The sequence below is a fragment of the Sylvia atricapilla genome, chromosome 3 (assembly GCF_009819655.1).
Source record: "Sylvia atricapilla isolate bSylAtr1 chromosome 3, bSylAtr1.pri, whole genome shotgun sequence".
Taxonomy (NCBI): Eukaryota; Metazoa; Chordata; class Aves; order Passeriformes; family Sylviidae; genus Sylvia; species Sylvia atricapilla.
In genome coordinates this window covers 30389221-30408454 of record NC_089142.1, presented here as the reverse complement: position 1 = coordinate 30408454, position 19234 = coordinate 30389221, and the positions used below count along the sequence as shown (strand labels likewise).

The following is a 19234-nucleotide window of genomic DNA, read 5'->3' as shown; positions in this document are numbered from 1 at the left end:
TTCATAAATATTTAGTTTATAAGCTAGGGTGTGGTTCTCCCAATAAATAGAACGTGAGTATTTTGGAGAAAGAGATGTAGGATTGTTGGTGTTGTCTCTATGTAAAACAGGAAGGAATAGATGAATTTAAATGTAATTATAAGTTTGTTTGACTGTCATTACTAGTACTCGTATCTAATACCAGCTAGCCTGCTGCTCAAGCACTTTTATGGATTACAGTACCCTAATTCTTTGGAGGAGAGGGTGCATTTATGTGGCCGGGGAGTGGGAGAAGGAAAACCACCCTGAACGGAGGGTGTGCTGTAGTGCAGTCACTTCCTTGTGAGGGAAATTCCTGCGACTCATTCCCGGGCAGCATTCGGCAGACGGCTTCCCACGTGGCACGGCCGAGGGCTGAGATCACTGCCTGTGACGTGACCTCCCGGCTCTCGCCCGGCGCCCACCGCTGTCCCCCCGCCAGCTCTGGGGCAATGTCACCAAGCCAGCCCTGCCACCTGGCCAAAGTCTCCCCAGACGCAGTGGGACAAGGACAAAGCCTCGCTGAAATGCCAGCTCAGCACTCCCAGCCACGGCTGCCGTTCCGCTTGTGACTCCAACAATCCCGTACGCGTGTGACGCAGGCCACCACCTGGTCATGCACGGCAATTTTCAAGTTAAACCAGGGTAGATTTCAAGGGAAGAAACTGGCCACGAGGCTGTTGTCACCTCCCCTCTCTTCTCGCTGCCCTGTAAGGCAGAGTGAGCTCATTTCCCACCTGGCTCCGTGCCTGCTCTTCAGTTGACCACATCCAGCACCAAATCACTTGGAGCAAGAAGGGCGTGTGCTTCATCAGTCAGTCCCCAGCGGTGCCTGGAAATGTCCCTTCTGGGGCTTGTGCTGGGAGCTGCAGCTGATGCTGGGCAGGAACAGACGGGAACACCTTCCCCCTTCGCTCATTCCGCCTCTGTCTCTGTCACAGCCCGGGATTTTGCTGCGGCAGGCTCCTCCCGGGAGCCCTCAGCAGCCCACACGTGTGCCTCTGCTGAGCCCCTGCGTAGGGGCACAGAGAGCGAGTCTGAGGCCGTGCCTGTCCGGAGCTGAGCACCCCAAGGAGACATCACAGGCCCTCAAAACAGCCAGTCTTAGGTCTGCAAAGAGGTGAAGAAGGTGCAGCCTCCAGCGTTCAGGATAGGTTTGCCAATACTGCATTCCCAGGCACCAGGCAGGGCCACCACACAACTGTGGTGACTGTAGTATGATGTGGATCCCCACCAGAGGATCTCTGTCTCCACCCTCAGAGCTACATTTGAGGGTTGAACCTGCACGGCAGTTTAGAAAGGAGACAACACCACAGTTTGTTTCCTCAAAGCATCACTCTCTAAAATAACGGATCAAGAATCAATCCTTTTTTCTCCCCCCTCTATGTAATACCAATTGCCAAGTAAGTCTCCCATCTCCCACGTGAATGCTTGGACACCACTAATTTTAATCAAAGGAAGGGAAAGACACATTTTATCTCTCAGTAGTGCCATGAAGTCAAGGTAAAAGATGGAAACAACACCCTGAAAGCACTCTGAGCGGCATCGACCATGGTTTGATGGGAAGAACTGAGAGCACCTCCTTGGTGGAAAGAGCATCTCCAAGGGGACAGATTACTCCCTGCATCCACTACATGACATCCTGAGATACCTGTAACTTCATGAGGAACACAACCTAGGACATATGGTCATCAAAGCTGGTACCTAAACCCACTTAACAAAATGCAAGGGCAATGCACGACTAGGAGGCACATTGGGCTTGCCAAAGGCCAGCCAAGTAGGGGCTAAGACAATCAGCCACTGCTGCACCATTGCGAACATCCCAGCAGCACTGAGACCATCAAAGCTTGCAGCTTTTAGTGTCTCCTAGCATAAAATGTCTTTCCATTTTTCTCTTGCTTTCATCTCCCAGACAGAGGTAAAGACAAAGAAACTGTTCAGTTCAAGTACCATATGAAATGAAAACTAGAGTAGGGAATGAAAAGAAGTTGTCACAAAAATCTGGGATAAGACAGAGTGGTAGATATCTGAGGGAAAAGTGCTGATCACCAGGCCCGTGTTCTGCAGGAGGGAAAGAGACATACACATTGAAGCAGGGAACACAAGGACAGCTGGTATGTGCAACAAGTTAGGTCAACCTCACCACACGTCCTCCCTCCCTGCTTGCCTGGTGACAGCATGGACAACAAAGTGCCATTCATTACTGCACAGACAAGGAAAAGCAAGCAGACACCCAAGGTAAGAGCAGACTCCTCCTGTTCTGCCCTCCCCATCCTGTCTGTCTTAGTGAGGCCACAGGACCTGAGAGGGTCTAAGCTCACTTTGTCTTCATGTAAAAACCAAACCTTGGGCCTTGTTGCAAATCCCCAGTGGTTAGAAACCAGATGGCACAAGGTGTGCCCCCTATCTGGCCATGTTCCTTAAGCAGATTATTTAGCCTGTGCTTGGTTTTCTCACCAAAATCAATGGAACTACTCACAGGAATTTCTTTTCATGTTAAACGTCATCTCAAACAAGAACTGCTCAACAAGCACAAAATATTGTGGCATGCTCTGTACACATGAAACCAATTCCTGAGTGCCAGCCAGTCCTCAAACTTGTGCACATGCCAGGTTTTCCATTTCAGCAAATATGGACATCATTAACCTACATATGTGAACAGAGGACACCCTGTCTTAACAAGGGAACTCACCAGTGGCCAAAGATCCACTTCACACTGAAACAGAAAGAGCAGTTGTTACAGAAGATCTGCTGAGAAGAAATGCACATAAGACTTCAATTTCCCCTGAACTCCTTCCCCCTCCTTAGACCACCCTGTGCATTATGAAACTGTTAAAGGTAAGAAAACTCCCCTCCTTCTGCCCTTCCTTTGACAGTGGTGCAGCCCAGCTCAGTGGAATCACCCTTTCATTTATGCTGCATGTCTGAGACCAGAAGCACAGAAAAAATTTAACACACAAAGCTGAGGAAAGTGGGTTTTTTTTGTAGCAAGGTGCAAGGTACTTGCCTTTAAAGACACACATTATTGAAAGCCAAATGATCACTGACAAGAACTAGGAAATGCAGTTTTCAAATTGAATAATAGGATTAGAAGTGAAGATTTAGGGTTCCCTTGGATTCACATAGCTGGAATTCCATGAGCACCATACCTGGAGCCCGAGTTACATCACAGAAAGCATAGCTGCCTTTTTTATGCTGAGCCTAAGGCTTGCAAGGTTGAAGCAAATCTTTGAGCCAAGGATGGAAGGAAAACAAGCCACAGATATAAAGGAGCAGAGATGTTCACTTTCTGAGCCATTCTGACATGAACTGACCTACAGATGACATGTCTAAAGCTCTTCTGCACAAGCCAGTGGATGGCGACAAGGAAGGGCTTTCATGCAGGCTGGATAATGCCCTGAACAAACTGCAAACTCTGCTCATCCTCCTGCTGCATGACAGGGTCTCTGTCAACAAAAGGGATATGCTCTGACTCCTTTTTCTGGACAGGAGAGCAACCCTTACCTAAAGCAAATATGCCAGAGAAATTTCCAGAACCCTAATTTCAAAATGGGAGATACAGGTATTTGGGTCATAGTTGGACTCAATGACCTTAAGGGTCTTTTCCAACCTAAGATTCTCTGATTTTACTGTATTGAAATGTGTTCTGAAGACAGAGAGCATTCAGAAATAACACCAGCACCAGAAGCTGCTGCCTGAGTCAAGCAAAGATTTGTTGGATGCACAGCAACAGCTTGAATTCCATGTGTCCAATTGCCCAATTGATCCAACTGACTTCGGTCTCACTCAATCCAATTTCTATTCTTGTCAGTTGCAGGACCAGTGCTGATGAGAATCCCACTCCCCCAGCCCACAGTGTATCAGACAGAGTTTTGCTGCGCCCAATCCATGGGGAAGGATCCCATATTACCCCCACCCTCCTCAGCACCCAGCCTTGTGCAGCTGCCTCCCCCAGCTCTGTAGTGAATCTCAGCCCACCTTATGTATGGGAACTGTGATCCAGTGAACTGGTGAAGCCCTGCTGAAAGCTAAGTGATAACAGATTTTCAGCAAGTTTCAAGATAAGCTTTATTTTAAGAGAAAAACACCTGCAGGATGCGGTGTTTACATTCAATCTCCCAAGTAAATTTAAATATGGGTATGGCACACGTTTCCATAGCCAAATGTCTCCTACCGGCTGACACCACACCAAGACACCAGCCTGTCCAGAGTCACTGCACAGGTATGAACACAAGTCCAGAACTCAATGGAACACACTTTTAGCTCCAATCCTCTTGTGTTGCCATGGGCTTTGCATGGCAACATTTCTTACTCATTTCAGAAGAACTAAACACTGTCCTTTACAAGATGCAGATTTTGACTATCCGAAGTCTTCCAAATGAGTTGAATTTTAAAAGCAGTTCTTCCATCTCTCCACTTACATCAGCAAAATCACAGGCTGTATTTAGGTTTCTGAGCACTAACTTTGTGCATTCATCACCTTTGTTCTATGCAATGACACTGCCAACAGAATCCGACTAAAACTGCTTTGGATCCAGCGAGCATGGTTGTTATCTGGGAAGAGGCTCGGGAGCACAGGGGACCTTGCCACAAAGTCTGGCAGGAACCAGTGCCATCCTCTACAAATGTGTTTTAACAAACTTTGTCTCCTCTTCAGAAAACTCTGCTGAAATGTGCCTTTATGAAGTTGCTTTGCCTGAGTATGCTTTCCCTGGGAAGTACTCCCCAGATCGAGGCACAGCTTTTAGCTTCTCTGTCTTCCGGTGATCGGTTTTCACAAATCTTAGCAGGTTAACAATAGCAGCTGGTGTGATTCCAGGGATACGGCTGACCGCACCAATCTGCATACGGAGACAGGAACAAATTAACCACCACCAAATCTACACACTGGGGCTAGTGTGAAATGAGATCAAAACCTGTGGGCTTTCCTTTCCCTGATTCTTTCACCCCCATGCCCCTTGAGAAGACAGAAGGGATTTCTGCTCAGCCCTGCTGTGGCTGAATTTCTCACCGTCCGGGGGCGGTTTGAGTCCAGCTTCTCCCGCACCTCTGTGGAGAGGGAGGCATCAATGGCAAAGTAATCCAGGTCATCTGGCAGCTGGAACGCCTCGTCACGACGCACTTCTTCCATTTCGTGCTGCTGATTGACTACACACCACTCGTAAGCAGCTGTGGAGACCAGGGGAACAAGTAAGGCAAATATAGGTAGATACTCCTGAGAAACAAGTCACTTGCAAAAAGTCTCGAAGCACAGTGAGAAATTCCACTGATGTGGTCAGAAGTTTCTAAGGAAATTTCCAGCCTCATGGATTATAGAGCCTAATTCTCATCACTGCTTTGGAAAAAGTCATACTCTTTGATTTGTTACACAAATTGAGATACATGGGTTCTTTTTATCTTCTCATTACAACAAAGGATGGTCTATTTGATGGGGCAATAAGGAAGAAAAAAACCCAAAGAGTGATCTTACCCACAGAGTGAAACACCAGTGTGTAAGTGGGCTGCGGCTTATAGTAGAAAGTTCACACTCCTAATCAGAGTGTTTCATTTCTCTAAGCAGCAAAATGAAAACACACTAGGACAACTGCTCTCCCCTTACTGAACAAATGTAAACAGATCACCACAGGAGAGCCTAATCCTTGTACCCTACCTTCTATTTTCAATCTCTCTGCAAGCTCTCTCCACTGAGCAAGCTTGCCCAGGGGCTCTGGGATAGCCTTTGCCAGCATCTCCATGTTGGCACCTTGATATTGAAGGATGTCAAAGGCACTGTGGAGAACAAGAGTAAACATTTACAGTAAAAAGGAGTCATGTTTGTAAGACAGATTTACAGCTGTTCCAAACTCAAAAGTTACTAAGTTCTTAGCTTAAGCCAGAACAACTGCAGACCCAAGCTCAATTCCCTACTATCTCCTCTCAGTACACAGAAGAGCTGCTAAACTCTTGAAGAGAGACTCCTCACATAAACTTACAGCAAGACAAGGGACAAGGCAAGAGCACCAAGGGAAACCTTTCACATAGACTCTGTCAGCCAGGTCTAAGCCACTGATTTAAAACAACAAAAAAGATGAGATTATGTATGAGTAAGGTGAGTAAAAGCTTTTGTGTACAAGAACAGCCACCACCTGACAAGAGCCTGAAATCAACTGCTGCTTTTAGCAAAGCTGCAACCCACTGCAAAACCATCCCCAGCTGGTGATTCTGTGTAAGGACAGCAAGAGTTGTCTGGGCCAGTGGAGCACTCCTTTGTTTGAGAGCACGTCAGCAACCAGGAAATGTGAAGTAGCAGAAACACCAGTATCATGCTTATTCTATAGGCAAATATCAGATGTGTGTCCTCTGAAGGTAGTAAAGTTGGAATCTTGGAGTACTGACAGCATCAGGACAGAAGGACAAATGCTGTGAAACCACTAGCCAGATGTGCCAAAGCAAGCATAGGTCAAATGAGAAAGCTCCAGGTGTAACCCTTACCTGACAGGTGACCTGCGATTGCTACTTATGGGAACTTCTGGCAGTAACGGGGACCATTTGGATATGCTGAACTGAAGGGATTTTAGTGTTGCGATCCCTTCCTCTAACGCAGTTCTTATCTTAACCGCTCGTTCGTATCGCTGCTGTGACACACACCCAGCTTCCTCAAACCCTGCAGAGACAGACTGTGTGTGAGACAGTGGTCTAGAGCAGGCAGGGCTGGTCAGTGCGAGACCACCACAACAGAGACCTCTGTGAGTGAGCCTGGCGTCGGCGTTGTCGGGGCGCAGGGACATGCGGAACTCCACGCGGCTGGTGAACATGCGGTAGGGCTCGCTGGTGCCCAGCGACGTGAGGTCGTCGATCAGCACCCCCACGTAGCCCTCGGTGCGACTGATGGTGAACGGGGGCTTGCCGTGAGCCCGCAGACAAGCGTTGATCCCAGCAACCACACCCTGCACAGGCAGAGCAAACCACACACCCATCGGCCTCTTCTTAGCAAAAATGTCAGCACATCTGCCCACAATGGCTCAAACTGTGCCCGGGGAAATACAACAGTCTGTGACAGTAGTCCAGGCTGTTTCCTTCTTGTGACAACATGAGTGTCTGAAGGGCTTCTTGGCCCCGGCTGATGCGTCTGGAGACAATTCCCATGTTTTCAATTATACCGAGTTCACAGTCTCCATGCTGAAACACTTGACAGGACTTCTAATTACTATTGTTACTGCAACTTTAGTGACAGCAACTGCAGACACTTGTAGAAATACAAGTAAAAATACCTTAGCCAAGTCTGGAATCAGGATGAGCAACAAAAGTAAGAACATCTCATGAGCACAAAATAGGCCTAGCAAGATTATCACAAAGCCAAGGTAATACCCCTTTCAGAGTGCTGAATATACAACAGTCAGACTTGCCCACCTGAGCTGCAGCTTCTTCATAGCCTGTCGTGCCATTTATCTGGCCTGCTAAGAAGAGGCGCTGAACAAGACGTGACTCGAGAGAAGCAGTCAGTTGTCGAGGGTCTAAAAAGTCATACTGCACTCCATAGCCTGTGGCACACAACAAGACAGATGCTACAGGAGGGACAGTCAAGGTAATCAGTGGAGCAGAATGGCTTATCAGTCCTATTTATGATTTCTGAACAAGCAAAGGAAAAAATCGCTGCATCCAGGAATCAGTTTTGCTTCGTATTTCCTTTGTTTTGCTCTGCTCTAAATAAAACCTGCTTTTCATTGACTAGTAAATAAATATGACCAATAGATTCAAAACTATTCAGCCCCCTCACCTGGCTGTAGTATCTTGGCTTTTTCCAAGCCTGGGACGGATTTGATCACCTGCTCCTGGAGCTCAGGTGGCAGTGTCATGGACATGCCTTGGGGGTAAATGATGTTAGACTCCAAGCCTTCGGGCTCCAGCCACACCTGATGTTCTCGGTCTGGGAAGCGCAGAACCTTTGATTCAAGAGAGGGACAGTACCTGCAACAGTAAACAGCCATGAGCAGCACCTGACATGGAGAAGTTGTTACTTTCCAGAAGTGAAGCAGGAGAGACCCACAGCTCCAAGCAGACTGCAGCTTGCCCCCTTGACAACCTTGCACAATGCCACACACTCACCGTGGGCCCCTGGTTGTCTCCCTGACATGGTTGTTCAGGTGGAGGTTATCACGGATAATTTGCTGGGCCTTCAGGTTGGTGCGAGTCAGGTAACAGAACAGCTGATCTTCTGGCTGGAAGAGACCAAAGCTCGGCCTAAGTTAATCTGGTCACAATGCCATATCCCTACTCAATAACTCGGAGATCTCCAAGACCTTTCCCATGATGGCTGGGCCTCACTTCTGGGAGCGGTCAGCAGTGCTGTCATACCTGCTGTACAGACTGAACATGAGCGATCCAAGAGCTTGACCAACATGCCCAAAACCAGACCGAGAACAGGATGGAACTTGGAAGTCTGGGATTCAAGTTCTATCCTATATGCTGTATTCCTAATTACAGGATGGATATTCCCATTACATCAACACATTCAAACTGATCACAGAAAAAACCCAAACAAAGCTCTGGAGTCAGAAGAATAAGCACTGACCCTACAGCCAACAACCAATTAATGGGTTTGGTGAAGAAAAGGAAAAATTCTCTCAGAGAAGAAAAAAACCAAAACCAAAACTCTGCAATTAACATGAAAAATTCAAAGTTTGGAAAAAAACTCACCGATTTTTATGAAAAAGATTCAATAGACTCACATTCAAAACAGAGATAATGTAGCGCCATAAGGCTTTAAAACTGCCAGTGAGTTATATATTACTTAGCCAGGAGTCTAGTGATTTTACATGGTTTTGATTTAGATCTGTGTTGGCTGAGTGTCAGTACAAAACCCTGAGAAACCATCTCACTGCACCTGCAGAAAGGAACTCCATGGACCTATACCCCTTATGGAACTTATCAACAGCTGAAGATCAAAATGCAATAAAGAATTGTTTAATGGTTGTCACATAACTCAAGATGAATTAGATGCCATAAAGTAAGAAAGCTGTCTGCAGAAAGTTAAGGAGTCAAAAGCCTATACACCCCAGAAAACTTGATTAATACATTGCAGGTGCAGTAAGGGAGCCACTTCATAGACCTGTACACCGTAGAAAACTTAATCAATAGTAATTGTCTAGCCAGGAAAGCAAATCTAATAAAACACTGTTTAGCTGGATAAAACCTGGGTTATCCACTAAAGACAGATGAAATGTTCTGGTAGTAATAAAAGAAACAGAACACCTATACCATGATGCAATAAATTGGGCAGACTTCTGGGAGTGTCTATAAAAAACCCTGTATGTTATAGCATATATAAATGTCTGAAAATTGTTGTTTCTTCAAACATGTTTATGGTGAAAAAATTCCCAGTATGCTCTCAATTTTGACTCAAAACTGGAGGATTTGACTCAAAATTAGGAATGTTTGTCTAACAGCTTTCTGCTGTTAGATTTAAAAATCTTTGTTTCAAAACCTCTCCTACACATACCAAGAATTTCAAGTGATACTAATTTTGCCCCATTCTGATTATAAAAGGTTATTGCAATTCCCATATCCACTGGGGAAAATTAAACTCCTGAGACTTAACTCTGTGCTGTTTAATTACATTACGTAAAAACAGACTATTTTCCAAGATTTTCTTCAGAAACCTTCTGCTTTTAAGCTACTGTTAACCTGCTACCTCTCAGCTCTGTGGAAAAATCCATCCTTTCTCCTATCTAGTCAATAGTACAAATGATCTCTAATTTCAACATTTTAACCTTATTCCAGAGCTAAGGTAAGAAGGCAGACACTGCAAATCTCCAACATACAGGTGTAATACTAGAAGATTTTGTAAAATCAGCCATGTAACATGAAGAATAATACTAGTACCAGCATCACATTTCATGCAACTCTGAATCCCGAAGTAAAAAAAAAAAAAAAAAAAAAGTTCAGTTCTCAAGTTGAGAAGTGAGAGTAAAAAAGTATTTGCTTTCAAAAGAACACAAGTCACTTCTATCACACATTGAGAATCCTCAAAAACCTAATGCTTTCAGTACAAGTACATCCCAGCTGCCTTCCCCAGCCACCAACTCCCTGGCTGATTATGAGCACGATGTTCCCAGAACCACTCCCCACCCAGCTCTATGGATGTGATGGGTGCGTTTGATGGGTGCAATCCCACCTTGATCCACACGGCCTCGCTGAGGAAGCTGAACGGCACTGGAGGGTTGTCAGGGGCACGTTCCTCCAGACCACTGAAGTCAATGGTATCCTTGGCAAGTCGGGGCGGTGTCCCAGTCTTCAGCCTGCCCATAGCGAATCCCAGTTTCTCCAGCGTGTGAGCCAGCCCAATGGCTGGCTGGTCCCCCAGCCGCCCCGCCGGGTGCGTCTCCAGTCCAATGTGGATCGTGCCCCTCAGAAACGTCCCGGTGGTCAGGACAACACTCCCAGCACGTACTGTGCTCCCATCCCCTGAAACAGCAAGTTTTCAGACATATACATATTCCACTATCAACAAAGCCCCAGAATTCTGGTGCTTCTGTCTTAAAAATAGACTAACAGTGTTCACTGGAGGGTTATCTGTCTTCTATTATATATTGAAATATCAACATGTTATATCTGTCTCCTATTATACACTGAAATATCAATATGTTGAAAATAATATCAACATTTTCATAATAAAAGCATCAATAGTAATAACCACAGTAATCAGCATGTAGTTTTTTCTGTATTTTCTGTTATTATTCCTAAGCAAGTTACCCCAAACAAAGAAAGCCACTCCTGGGAAAAATATATATCCAGGCCTTTACTTTGGAAAGTTTGTTTATTGGAACAGCAAGGGGTTACGAAGTACAAGCCTGTTATTAACTTAGTTAACATCCCAGTATACTGCCAATCCAGGTATTCTTGACATTCTATTACTTTGTATTGCACATATTAACGTGGTTTATTTCACCCTTTGCCTAGGCCCTTTACCTATTGGCTAATTCATCTTTCTCACTAATTGCACAGAAATAGAATAATTAATTATATAATTAGAATTGTATAATTCATCTTTCTCATTGGTGAATCAGAAATGTTTACCCCAAAGGCTGCTCTTAGTGTGGAGTCACTAAAGCACTTAGTGGGTGACTAACTGGTACATACCCAGAACAACTCCAGAGACTCGACATTTCCCAGGACGGCCTGGTTCTGGCTCTGCCAAGAGAAGATCCTCCACAGATGCCTCACGAACTGTCAACAGTGGTGTGTTAAGGATTTCTTTCTGTTGTAAAAGGAGTTACTGCAAAAATCTAGGAAGTTACAAGACACATGGGCAATCCCAAACCCTGCTGATTTCTGAACTACCTATTACCCACTTCCATTCTTACCAGGTCATTTAGTAGACACTCAGTTACCGTACTATCCTGATCTATCAGGTAGAAGTTTTCATTCACATAAAGTTTTAGCTCAAAGAAACTATTTGGTCATGAAGCCTGACCTGTATGTAAAACACTAGAGAATTTTTTAAACTATGCTGAGCTCCAACAACTTACACTGCCATCCAAGTACCAAACATAGAGGTATCTAGGTTTGATCGGTAAATAACGAAAAGCACAACACAGCCCCTTCCCTCGCCATCCTTGGCGGCGCAGCCCGGCTCCCCGCCCGGCGGCCCCTCACCTGCATGTTCTCCCTGTAGAGGCGGCGGTCGATCTGCGCGCGGAGCCCCCACACGGCCGGGCCCTTGCAGCGGTTCAGCACCTTGTAGTGAACGCCGGAGCGGTCACACACGCGGCCGCACAGCCCGTCCAGGGCGTCCACCTCCCGCATGAGGTGCCCCTTCCCGATGCCGCCGAAGGACGGGTTGCAGGACATTTCCCCTGGGCAATGACACAAGGACACCCTCATTACCGCCCAAAGGCTCCCGCGACCTCCTCGGCTCGGCGCCGCTGCCCGCGCCGTGGAGCCCGGAGGCGCCCGCGGGAGCCTCCCCCGCCCGCCCCGGGCACCCGCGGCGGTACCGATGGTGCCGATCCTGTGCGTGAGCAGCAGCGTGCAGGCCCCGCCGCGAGCGGCCGCCGCCGCCGCCTCCGTGCCCGCATGGCCCCCGCCGATCACCACCACCTCGTAGCGCGGCGCTGCCGCCGCTCCGACCTCGCTGCCCGCCCGGCGGTGCCCGGGACGAGGCGCCGGGGGCAGCGGCAGGCGGCGGCAGCCGCTCCGCAGGAACATGGTGGCCGGGCCGGCCCTCCCGGCAGCGGCTCCTCCGTCCCGGAGCGAGAGGCGGGGCCGGCGAGCGGCTGCCCGGGCGCCTCCCCGCGGCCGCCCGCCCCGTGGGCCCGGCGGCTGGAAGGGCCGGGCGGGGCCGGCGCTCACGTGTCCTCGCCCCGCGGGCGGGCGGAGCCGCCGGCGAGCGGGAAAACGCTGCCCGCGGATTGGAGGCAGGCCGCGGCTTGGTTGTGGCTGCCGGACCTTTCCCGTGCCCGGGCTGCAGTCGGCGGTGCCGGGCAGCGCCTCGCCTCCGCCCCGCTCGCCGTGTTTCGTTTCCTAGGGGAGGCGCGCTTCCTGGAAGAGGAACTCGTCTAAAGCCAGAGGCGGGAACCCTGTTGCTCGCGGGGCCGCGCTCGTCGTCTTGCGGGTGCGGAAAAGGAACAGGGGCCATGGACACGGCGAGGGGCAGAGGGGCGCGGGCCAGGCGGGGGACGCGTCGCGCAGCTCCGCGGGGCCGGGGCGCGGAGAAGGGCGCAGCCCGAAGCCCCTCGCGGGGCCGCGTCGCTGGTGAGATCCCGAGCGGCGCCGCGACCCTCCGGGCGCCGCGGACGGACGGAGCCCCTGCCCGGAGCAGCCGCCCGGCGCGGCGAGCTCCCGCTGCCCGGGAGCTGCCCGCGGGCGAGCCGGCGGACGGCGCAGAGGCGCTCCCCGCCCCGCGGAGCAGGGCGCCGGCCGCCAGAGCCCCCGCGGCCCCGCGGAGCGTCGCGGCGGTGCCGGACGGGGCGGTCTCTGCCCCCGCCCGTCGCCCCCCGCCGGCGGCGGACGCCTTGCGGCTCCGGGAGGTGCTGGCGCGGCTCAGCCTGGGCCGCGAAGACGTGTCCGAGGCAGCGACGCTGGTGAACAGGGTGGTCTTGCACCTGGTGCAGGCCATCCGCGGCAAGGACAGCTGCTTCAGCTCCATCGAGCGGCAGAGAGCCGGCAGCTACTACGAGCGCGTCAAGGTGAGTGCCGGGGCGGCGGAAGCCTCTCCCGCCGGGATGCGGCGGAGGCGGCTCGCACGGGCGGGCCGAGTTAAAATTAAGCCTCTGTGAAGTAATCACAATGCATTATAAAATGATCAGCAACAGGCTGAATGGTGCTACGTGCATCCAGTCAGAGACGCTACCTGAACGGGACTCGCGTTCAAGCTGCAGCAAGCCCCGCCCTTGCACAGCACGCAGGTGACCCCGGTCTAACAACAGGAGCGGTCAGGTATATTGCACAAGGAGCCCTGAGCCACGTTCTAGTTTATAGTTTTTTCAAATAGCAGGAGTTACGGATACAAATTGCAAGAAAGAAAACTTAGATTAGATGTAAGTTTTTTTTTACTGTGAGGGTGATGAGACATTGGTACAGGGTACCTGAGAGGATTGTGGATGCTCCAAACCTTTGACAAGTGTTCAAAGCCAGGTTGGATAAGGCCTTCAGCAGCCTGGTCTAGTGGAAAGTATCCCTGCCCAGGGCAGGGTGGCTCAGGACTAGCTACATCTCTAAGGTCCATTCCAACCCCTTCACCTTCTGTGATTAATCAGTACCTTTTTTCCTGGTTCCAGCAGGTTGAAAGAAAGCCAAACATAGGGACACTTGGGGTTTTTTTCTGTCTAAATCCAGCTTCAGACCTAGCAATGCAGGGTTTTTTTCTCACAGTTGATACTATTGCGCAGAAGGATGACTGCGTACAACATTTATGCATTAATTATTCAGAACAGCTCAAGAATCTTAAAAGTGCCTTGAAAATTTAATGATTTTGAGAGCTGGAAAGTGAGCTGTAAATTGCTGTTTTCCACTCCAATGCACAGTAATCTTGCAATATCACAGAAATAAGCTCATATTTCACATCAGACGTGATTAGTACACCAAGGCAGATAAAACCACAACTGGTATAAAAATCTCAGGAAAATAAAACCTAAGGTACACATTGACTGTTGGATTCTCATATTTGCAGATATCTGAACCAAATGAGTTTGACATCATGCTTGTAATGCCTGTTGCAAGGATTCAGCTGGATGAGTCTGATGATACTGGAGCCTATTATTATGTATCATTCAAAAGAAGTCCAAAAGAAAAGGGTTGGCTGAAGTTTTTAGAGGAAGATGGAAAATTATCAGCCTTTAAAATGCTTCAAGCACTAAGAGAAATTATTAAACAAGAAGTAAAAAACATTAAAGGTTAGTACTGAGAAAATAAGCTTCATCAGGAAGTGCTAAAAAACCAGTTACATTGTGCATAGCTGACCCAGTATCAAGAAGATACATTTTCCTGCCACTCCTCTATCTCTCTGTGCCAATGGAGCTGTAATCCCTCCTGTCCCCAGTATCTCAAGCTGGCTCTTGTGTTAAGAATCACAAATACATCATAGGTAACTTGTTACAATATTAACTCCACTATGCATATTTTCTGTATGAAAATAATAAACATTAAGGGTTCTGTTGCATGCTTGGTTTTTCCTACATGACCTATACATCTTGCATCTATCTGGAGTATACAAAGAGCCATTTGCTGAAGTGGTAGCAAAACAAAGAGTTTTCTTTTATATAGTACCTAATAGGTTTTACTGATCAGTACAGAAATTGTATCCCAGTTATTTTTATATATAACATATTATATATATTATATAATTATATTTAAAGAACCCCAGTTAGGATTATTTTTTCCCCAAACCAGATCTCATCACTGTGTTTTCAATAGGGAAGCAGTTCAATGCAAAACATTACTATATTTTTGATTCTTAGACAGTAAATCAAGCAAACACAGTAGTGTTCCATAGTTCATAGAACCCCTCAACAGGCCTTCTCAATATTTTAACATCCTATAGGATAAAGAACAAGTGACTGAAGCCAGGTATTTCTTCTGATTACTTACGAGCTCTTTAGTAAAAACTGTAATATTCTTAAAAAAAAAAAAGTTTCATTAACTAATCTATCTTATCTAACATGAAGTATCACTTTCTTTGTTACTAGATGTGGAAGTCACTGTGGCAAGGAAAAAGGCTGGAAGCCCTGCAATAACTCTTCAGATCAAAAATCCTCCATCAGAAATATCAGTGGACATCATCTTGACTTTGGAGGCTCAGCAGAGCTGGCCCCCCAGCACACAAGGAGGCCTCAAAATTGAACAGTGGCTGGGAACAAAAGTCAGGAGGGATTTGAGATTTAGATCACTTTATTTAGTAGCAAAGCAAAACAAAAGAGAAAAAGTTCTAAGAGGTACCTCAAATATGGACAATAATAAGTTATGAAATATCTTCTCTACAACTTGATCACTTATAACTGCTTTAGAAAGGGTATCCAGATCATGTTCAGTATTCTGCCTTCAAGACACCTCATCCTGGATATATCCAGCTCAGACAAATGAAATCCCTCTTTAAAGCATCATATTTGTGGTACTGCTTGTCCTGTACTGAAACATAAATACAAACCTACTCTGCCAGGTTGTACACTAACCATTACTAAGAGCACTATATTAAATCCACTCCAACCAGACAGACCCATGGATATGAGCCTTCCCTTGTGCTAGCACTGTACTTAACAGCAGCTTGCACTCTCTTGTAAGGATATTAGAAGAAAGTTGCTAAAAATGCAGGGAAGATCCACAAATCAGATACTTCTGCAAGAAGCAAACTGTTTTCTATCAAGATACATTGCTTCTTACTGAACTCTGGTATGGCTATAACATTTTTTTCCTCCAGACCACTGTCACATTGAGGCTCCACTCCATTAGTTTGCAGAAACATTCAGACTTGTCAATGCATTATGGCAACTGATCATTTCAGCAAAAAGATTTCAAGCATTCTGGTACCTTTTTAATTAGCATGCCCATGTTATCAAAGCCCAGTACAGCAGTACTGATTTATTTGGCAATTTCTTCCTGTGCAAATTAAATGCAAAGAGTAACTGAGCCGAACAGGCAAGGGAAACAGAATTCATGAAAAAAAGACAAAAGTGATTGCTGGTGTTAAAATCAGGGTACTGAGCTGTATTAGCAATTACTTTCAGAAGCATGAGTGGAAGAACAAAAAGATGTGCTTTAGAACAGTCATCTTACCTGAGACAAACTCACAAACCTATTAGTTGAACACCCGCCCCCCCCCCCCCGAAAACAATAAAAGTACAGAAATTAAAAGGTTGTGGATTGCTATGAATAATGCAGTTCTCTAAATCATGTTCAGCAAATGCAGGGACGTTCAGAATTAAGCCTAATCTTAAAGTAAATCCAAACATTCTTATGAATTTAAAGCACCCAAACAATTATGTCCTATATTAATTACATCCTAATTGTGTTTGTGAAGTAGCTGGAGAGTTAAAGAGGAACTAACTGCATTCACTGAATTAGAATGGTTTTTTTTTTTTGGTGCAAAAAAATTGCTGGTATTTAAGTCAATTACAAAATTGGGTGGTTTTTTTTCTAGCTACAAAAACTGAAGCTTAGTGCTGGGTAACCATTTAACAGTCTTGTGCTTGACTTCAGGGAACACCTGGCGACTCTCCTTCTCACATATTGAAAAGCATGTGATAAACAACCACGGCAACTCAAAGACATGTTGTGAATCCGATGGACCAAAGTGCTGTAGGTTGGTATTTCACAGGAATATTTCACTTTAAGTCTGTGTGAGCTGGGCTAGCACTAACACTGTTTCACTTTAGCACTTAAGAATTTGATCTAACAGTAATTACTGAATAGGAAGCAAGAGTATGTCTTCTAGCCATAACTGTTCTACAGCAATACAACACTGCATGTGTGCTTGCTGAATGTCTGCTTGCATTTACCTAAAGAAAGGTGGAAACAATCACAATCACATTTACACTCCAGACTTGCCTTAGAATGCAAAAAGATGTGTCTTGTTAAATTCTCTCTCCCAACTTCAGTCCCATTTAGAAAAAGCTGCTTTAAAACGTGATGACTCCACTTTCTGAGCAAAATTACACTTCATATCAAGGCAATTTCTAAAATGATGGTGAGAAGTGCTGAATGAGATCAAGATGAATAAATGATTTTTCACTTCTATGAGAACAGTTTTCCAGATTTCTTCAACAAGGACGAACAAAAACACGAGGTACAAAACCTCCTTAACAAGTAAACTGAGAAGTTGGTTTGCCAATTACATCTTTTACTTGAATCAAGAAAGCCACAAGAGAATTAATGCATAATTGTATTTAAGTATCTGAACTACATATTTAGAACTATGGAGAAGGTACCTAATTTTTTTTTTTTTAAACAGGAAAGGATGCCTTAAGCTGCTGAAGTATCTTCTAGAGCAACTTAAAATGAAATACCCAAAAGAATTGGAAAAATTCTGTTCATATCATGTCAAAACTGCTTTTCTCCATTCCTGCGTCACACGGCCAAATGACTCAGACTGGCACTTGGGAGACCTGGATCATTGCTTTCAGCAATGTCTGGGATTTTTTGTGGATTGTCTGCAAAAGTCTCAGCTGACTCACTTTTTTATTCCCCAATACAACTTGTTCAGCCTAGAAGACAAGGCAAGACATCATTTCCTTTCAAGAAAAATAAGCCATGAATTGAACAATGGATTCCCAGTATTTCATGAGAATTATTAAGAACATTGTTCACAACAGATATCTAATTATGTTGACTTGCCTATTTAAAACAAAACATTCTGCATAATAAACTGTTCTTCAGTAGTCTGGTACTACAAACACCAAAAAAAAACCCCAAACCAAAGCAAAATCAAGAACACAAAATGAAAAATGCATGCTTCAGTCACACGGCCTAGCCATAACCCTTAAAACAAATGTTTTAAGTAATACTTACCTTGCCTATCCAAATGTAGATGTCACCTGCAAAATATCTTCAAGCTATACTAAGAACATATAGAAGAATTTGCAATAGTTCATTTCCCACATATAATTTCTGTTTCCAAATACAGTGGCATCAACGACTGCATAAAGGGAAAAATGACAATTTTATTTAAAATTAAGATCACTGCAGAATATCCAAAATACACTCCTGCTTTCAAAAGAAAGGAAAAAAAATATCACTGGAGTTACTTTGATATTAACTAGAACAACTTCTCCAGATCTCCTGTGTGGATGAAGTTCTTTTGCAGAGGATAATCACTAGCAACAGTTAGCAGAGAAAGAATATTTTATCTGAGTGATAAGAAGTTCCTGAGGAAACTTATCCTTTCTGTGTCTTTCGAATTACTTTGGAAATCAGTCTTCTCATTGGGCTTTGGATAGGAAACAATCATTACCTAATATGCTGCAACAGCATAGATGGTTTTGTGCCGATGAGCATTTATTTGTATGGTGAATCATGTAGAAAGAAATGCATCTTTCAACCTGTTGGAAAGGGGAAGACTCTTGATATAAACGGTTTCCAAAAACCAAAATGTAGCATGAACTAGACACTCCTGAAATTGAAATTCATATCTATTTTTCTCATATTGAAGAAATGTGTGTTAGGAAAAAAAAAGATTTGAACTGCTGTGCTGCAAATAAATACATCTTTTGCTTCTACTTATAGAAGCCATGGGAAGTCCCTATTTTTAGCCTACTTTTTGAAGGCAAAATAACCTACTGGCTTGAATAATGCCCAGATTTACCTCAATTATGGGCAAATTAAGAGAGAAGAATATTTAGAGAGTAATTTTACTAAAATATTCTCACTTTACTGGATTTTGTTTATTAGTGTTTATTTAATCATATGACACATAAATAAACACAAGTTCAGACCAAGTGTCAAATGAAGGAATAACTCCTTTCCATACAAATTTCAATGTATAAAAAACATGCCCCATTATCACTGGGAGCCTGTGTGACAGAACCTGACATTCAAATGTAAAGTGTGAATCGACTTTATTTGGAAGAAATAAAAACTGACCTTCAATTGTATTTTCTCCATGACTTTGTTAACATTGCTCTAGTAAATTCTGTTTTTATTCCTTAAGCTTATTCCTTAAGAACATCCTTAAGCGTATTACATCCACAAAAACCAGAGCAGAAGCTGGTTTTCTTCCCCAGTTAGCCTCAAACAAGTACTTCTTGTC

General features: G+C 45.4%; 2 protein-coding genes across 2 annotated transcripts; one reads left to right on the top strand and one right to left on the bottom strand.

Annotated features, from left to right (window-relative positions):
* Positions 1-4061: 4061 nt before the first annotated feature.
* MTO1 (mitochondrial tRNA translation optimization 1) lies at positions 4062-12247 on the bottom strand. Its single transcript, XM_066315017.1, has 12 exons — positions 11994-12247; positions 11653-11852; positions 11137-11254; positions 10172-10461; positions 8104-8216; positions 7775-7965; positions 7408-7538; positions 6740-6944; positions 6490-6661; positions 5669-5787; positions 5030-5187; positions 4062-4859 (listed from the first exon to the last, which is right to left on the bottom strand). Exons 1-12 carry the CDS (start codon positions 12202-12204, stop codon positions 4698-4700), a joined length of 2070 nt encoding a protein of 689 aa, XP_066171114.1. The 5' UTR covers positions 12205-12247; the 3' UTR covers positions 4062-4697.
* Positions 12248-12601: 354 nt separating this feature from the next.
* Positions 12602-18669, top strand: CGAS (cyclic GMP-AMP synthase). The gene is made up of 5 exons (XM_066315016.1): positions 12602-13184; positions 14168-14390; positions 15183-15428; positions 16690-16792; positions 17441-18669. The coding sequence occupies exons 1-5, from the start codon at positions 12633-12635 to the stop codon at positions 17781-17783; spliced, it is 1467 nt and encodes a 488-aa protein (XP_066171113.1). The 5' UTR covers positions 12602-12632; the 3' UTR covers positions 17784-18669.
* The last annotated feature ends 565 nt before the right edge of the window (positions 18670-19234 follow it).

Bases quoted from the DNA above. Each gene is read 5' to 3' on its own strand.
- MTO1 (XM_066315017.1), bottom strand. From the start codon at position 12,204: ATGTTCCTGCGGAGCGGCTGCCGCCGCCTGCCGCTGCCCCCGGCGCCT. The intron at 8,217-10,171 runs GTGGGATTGCAC...GGTCTCTTCCAG, and splicing joins GCGAGGCCGTGTGGATCAAG to CCAGAAGATCAGCTGTTCTG. The intron at 4,860-5,029 runs GTGAGAAATTCA...CTCCGTATGCAG, and splicing joins ACTCAAACCGCCCCCGGACG to ATTGGTGCGGTCAGCCGTAT.
- CGAS (XM_066315016.1), top strand. From the start codon at position 12,633: ATGGACACGGCGAGGGGCAGAGGGGCGCGGGCCAGGCGGGGGACGCGT. The intron at 13,185-14,167 runs GTGAGTGCCGGG...TCATATTTGCAG, and splicing joins GCTACTACGAGCGCGTCAAG to ATATCTGAACCAAATGAGTT. The intron at 15,429-16,689 runs GTACCTCAAATA...GCTTGACTTCAG, and splicing joins AAGAGAAAAAGTTCTAAGAG to GGAACACCTGGCGACTCTCC.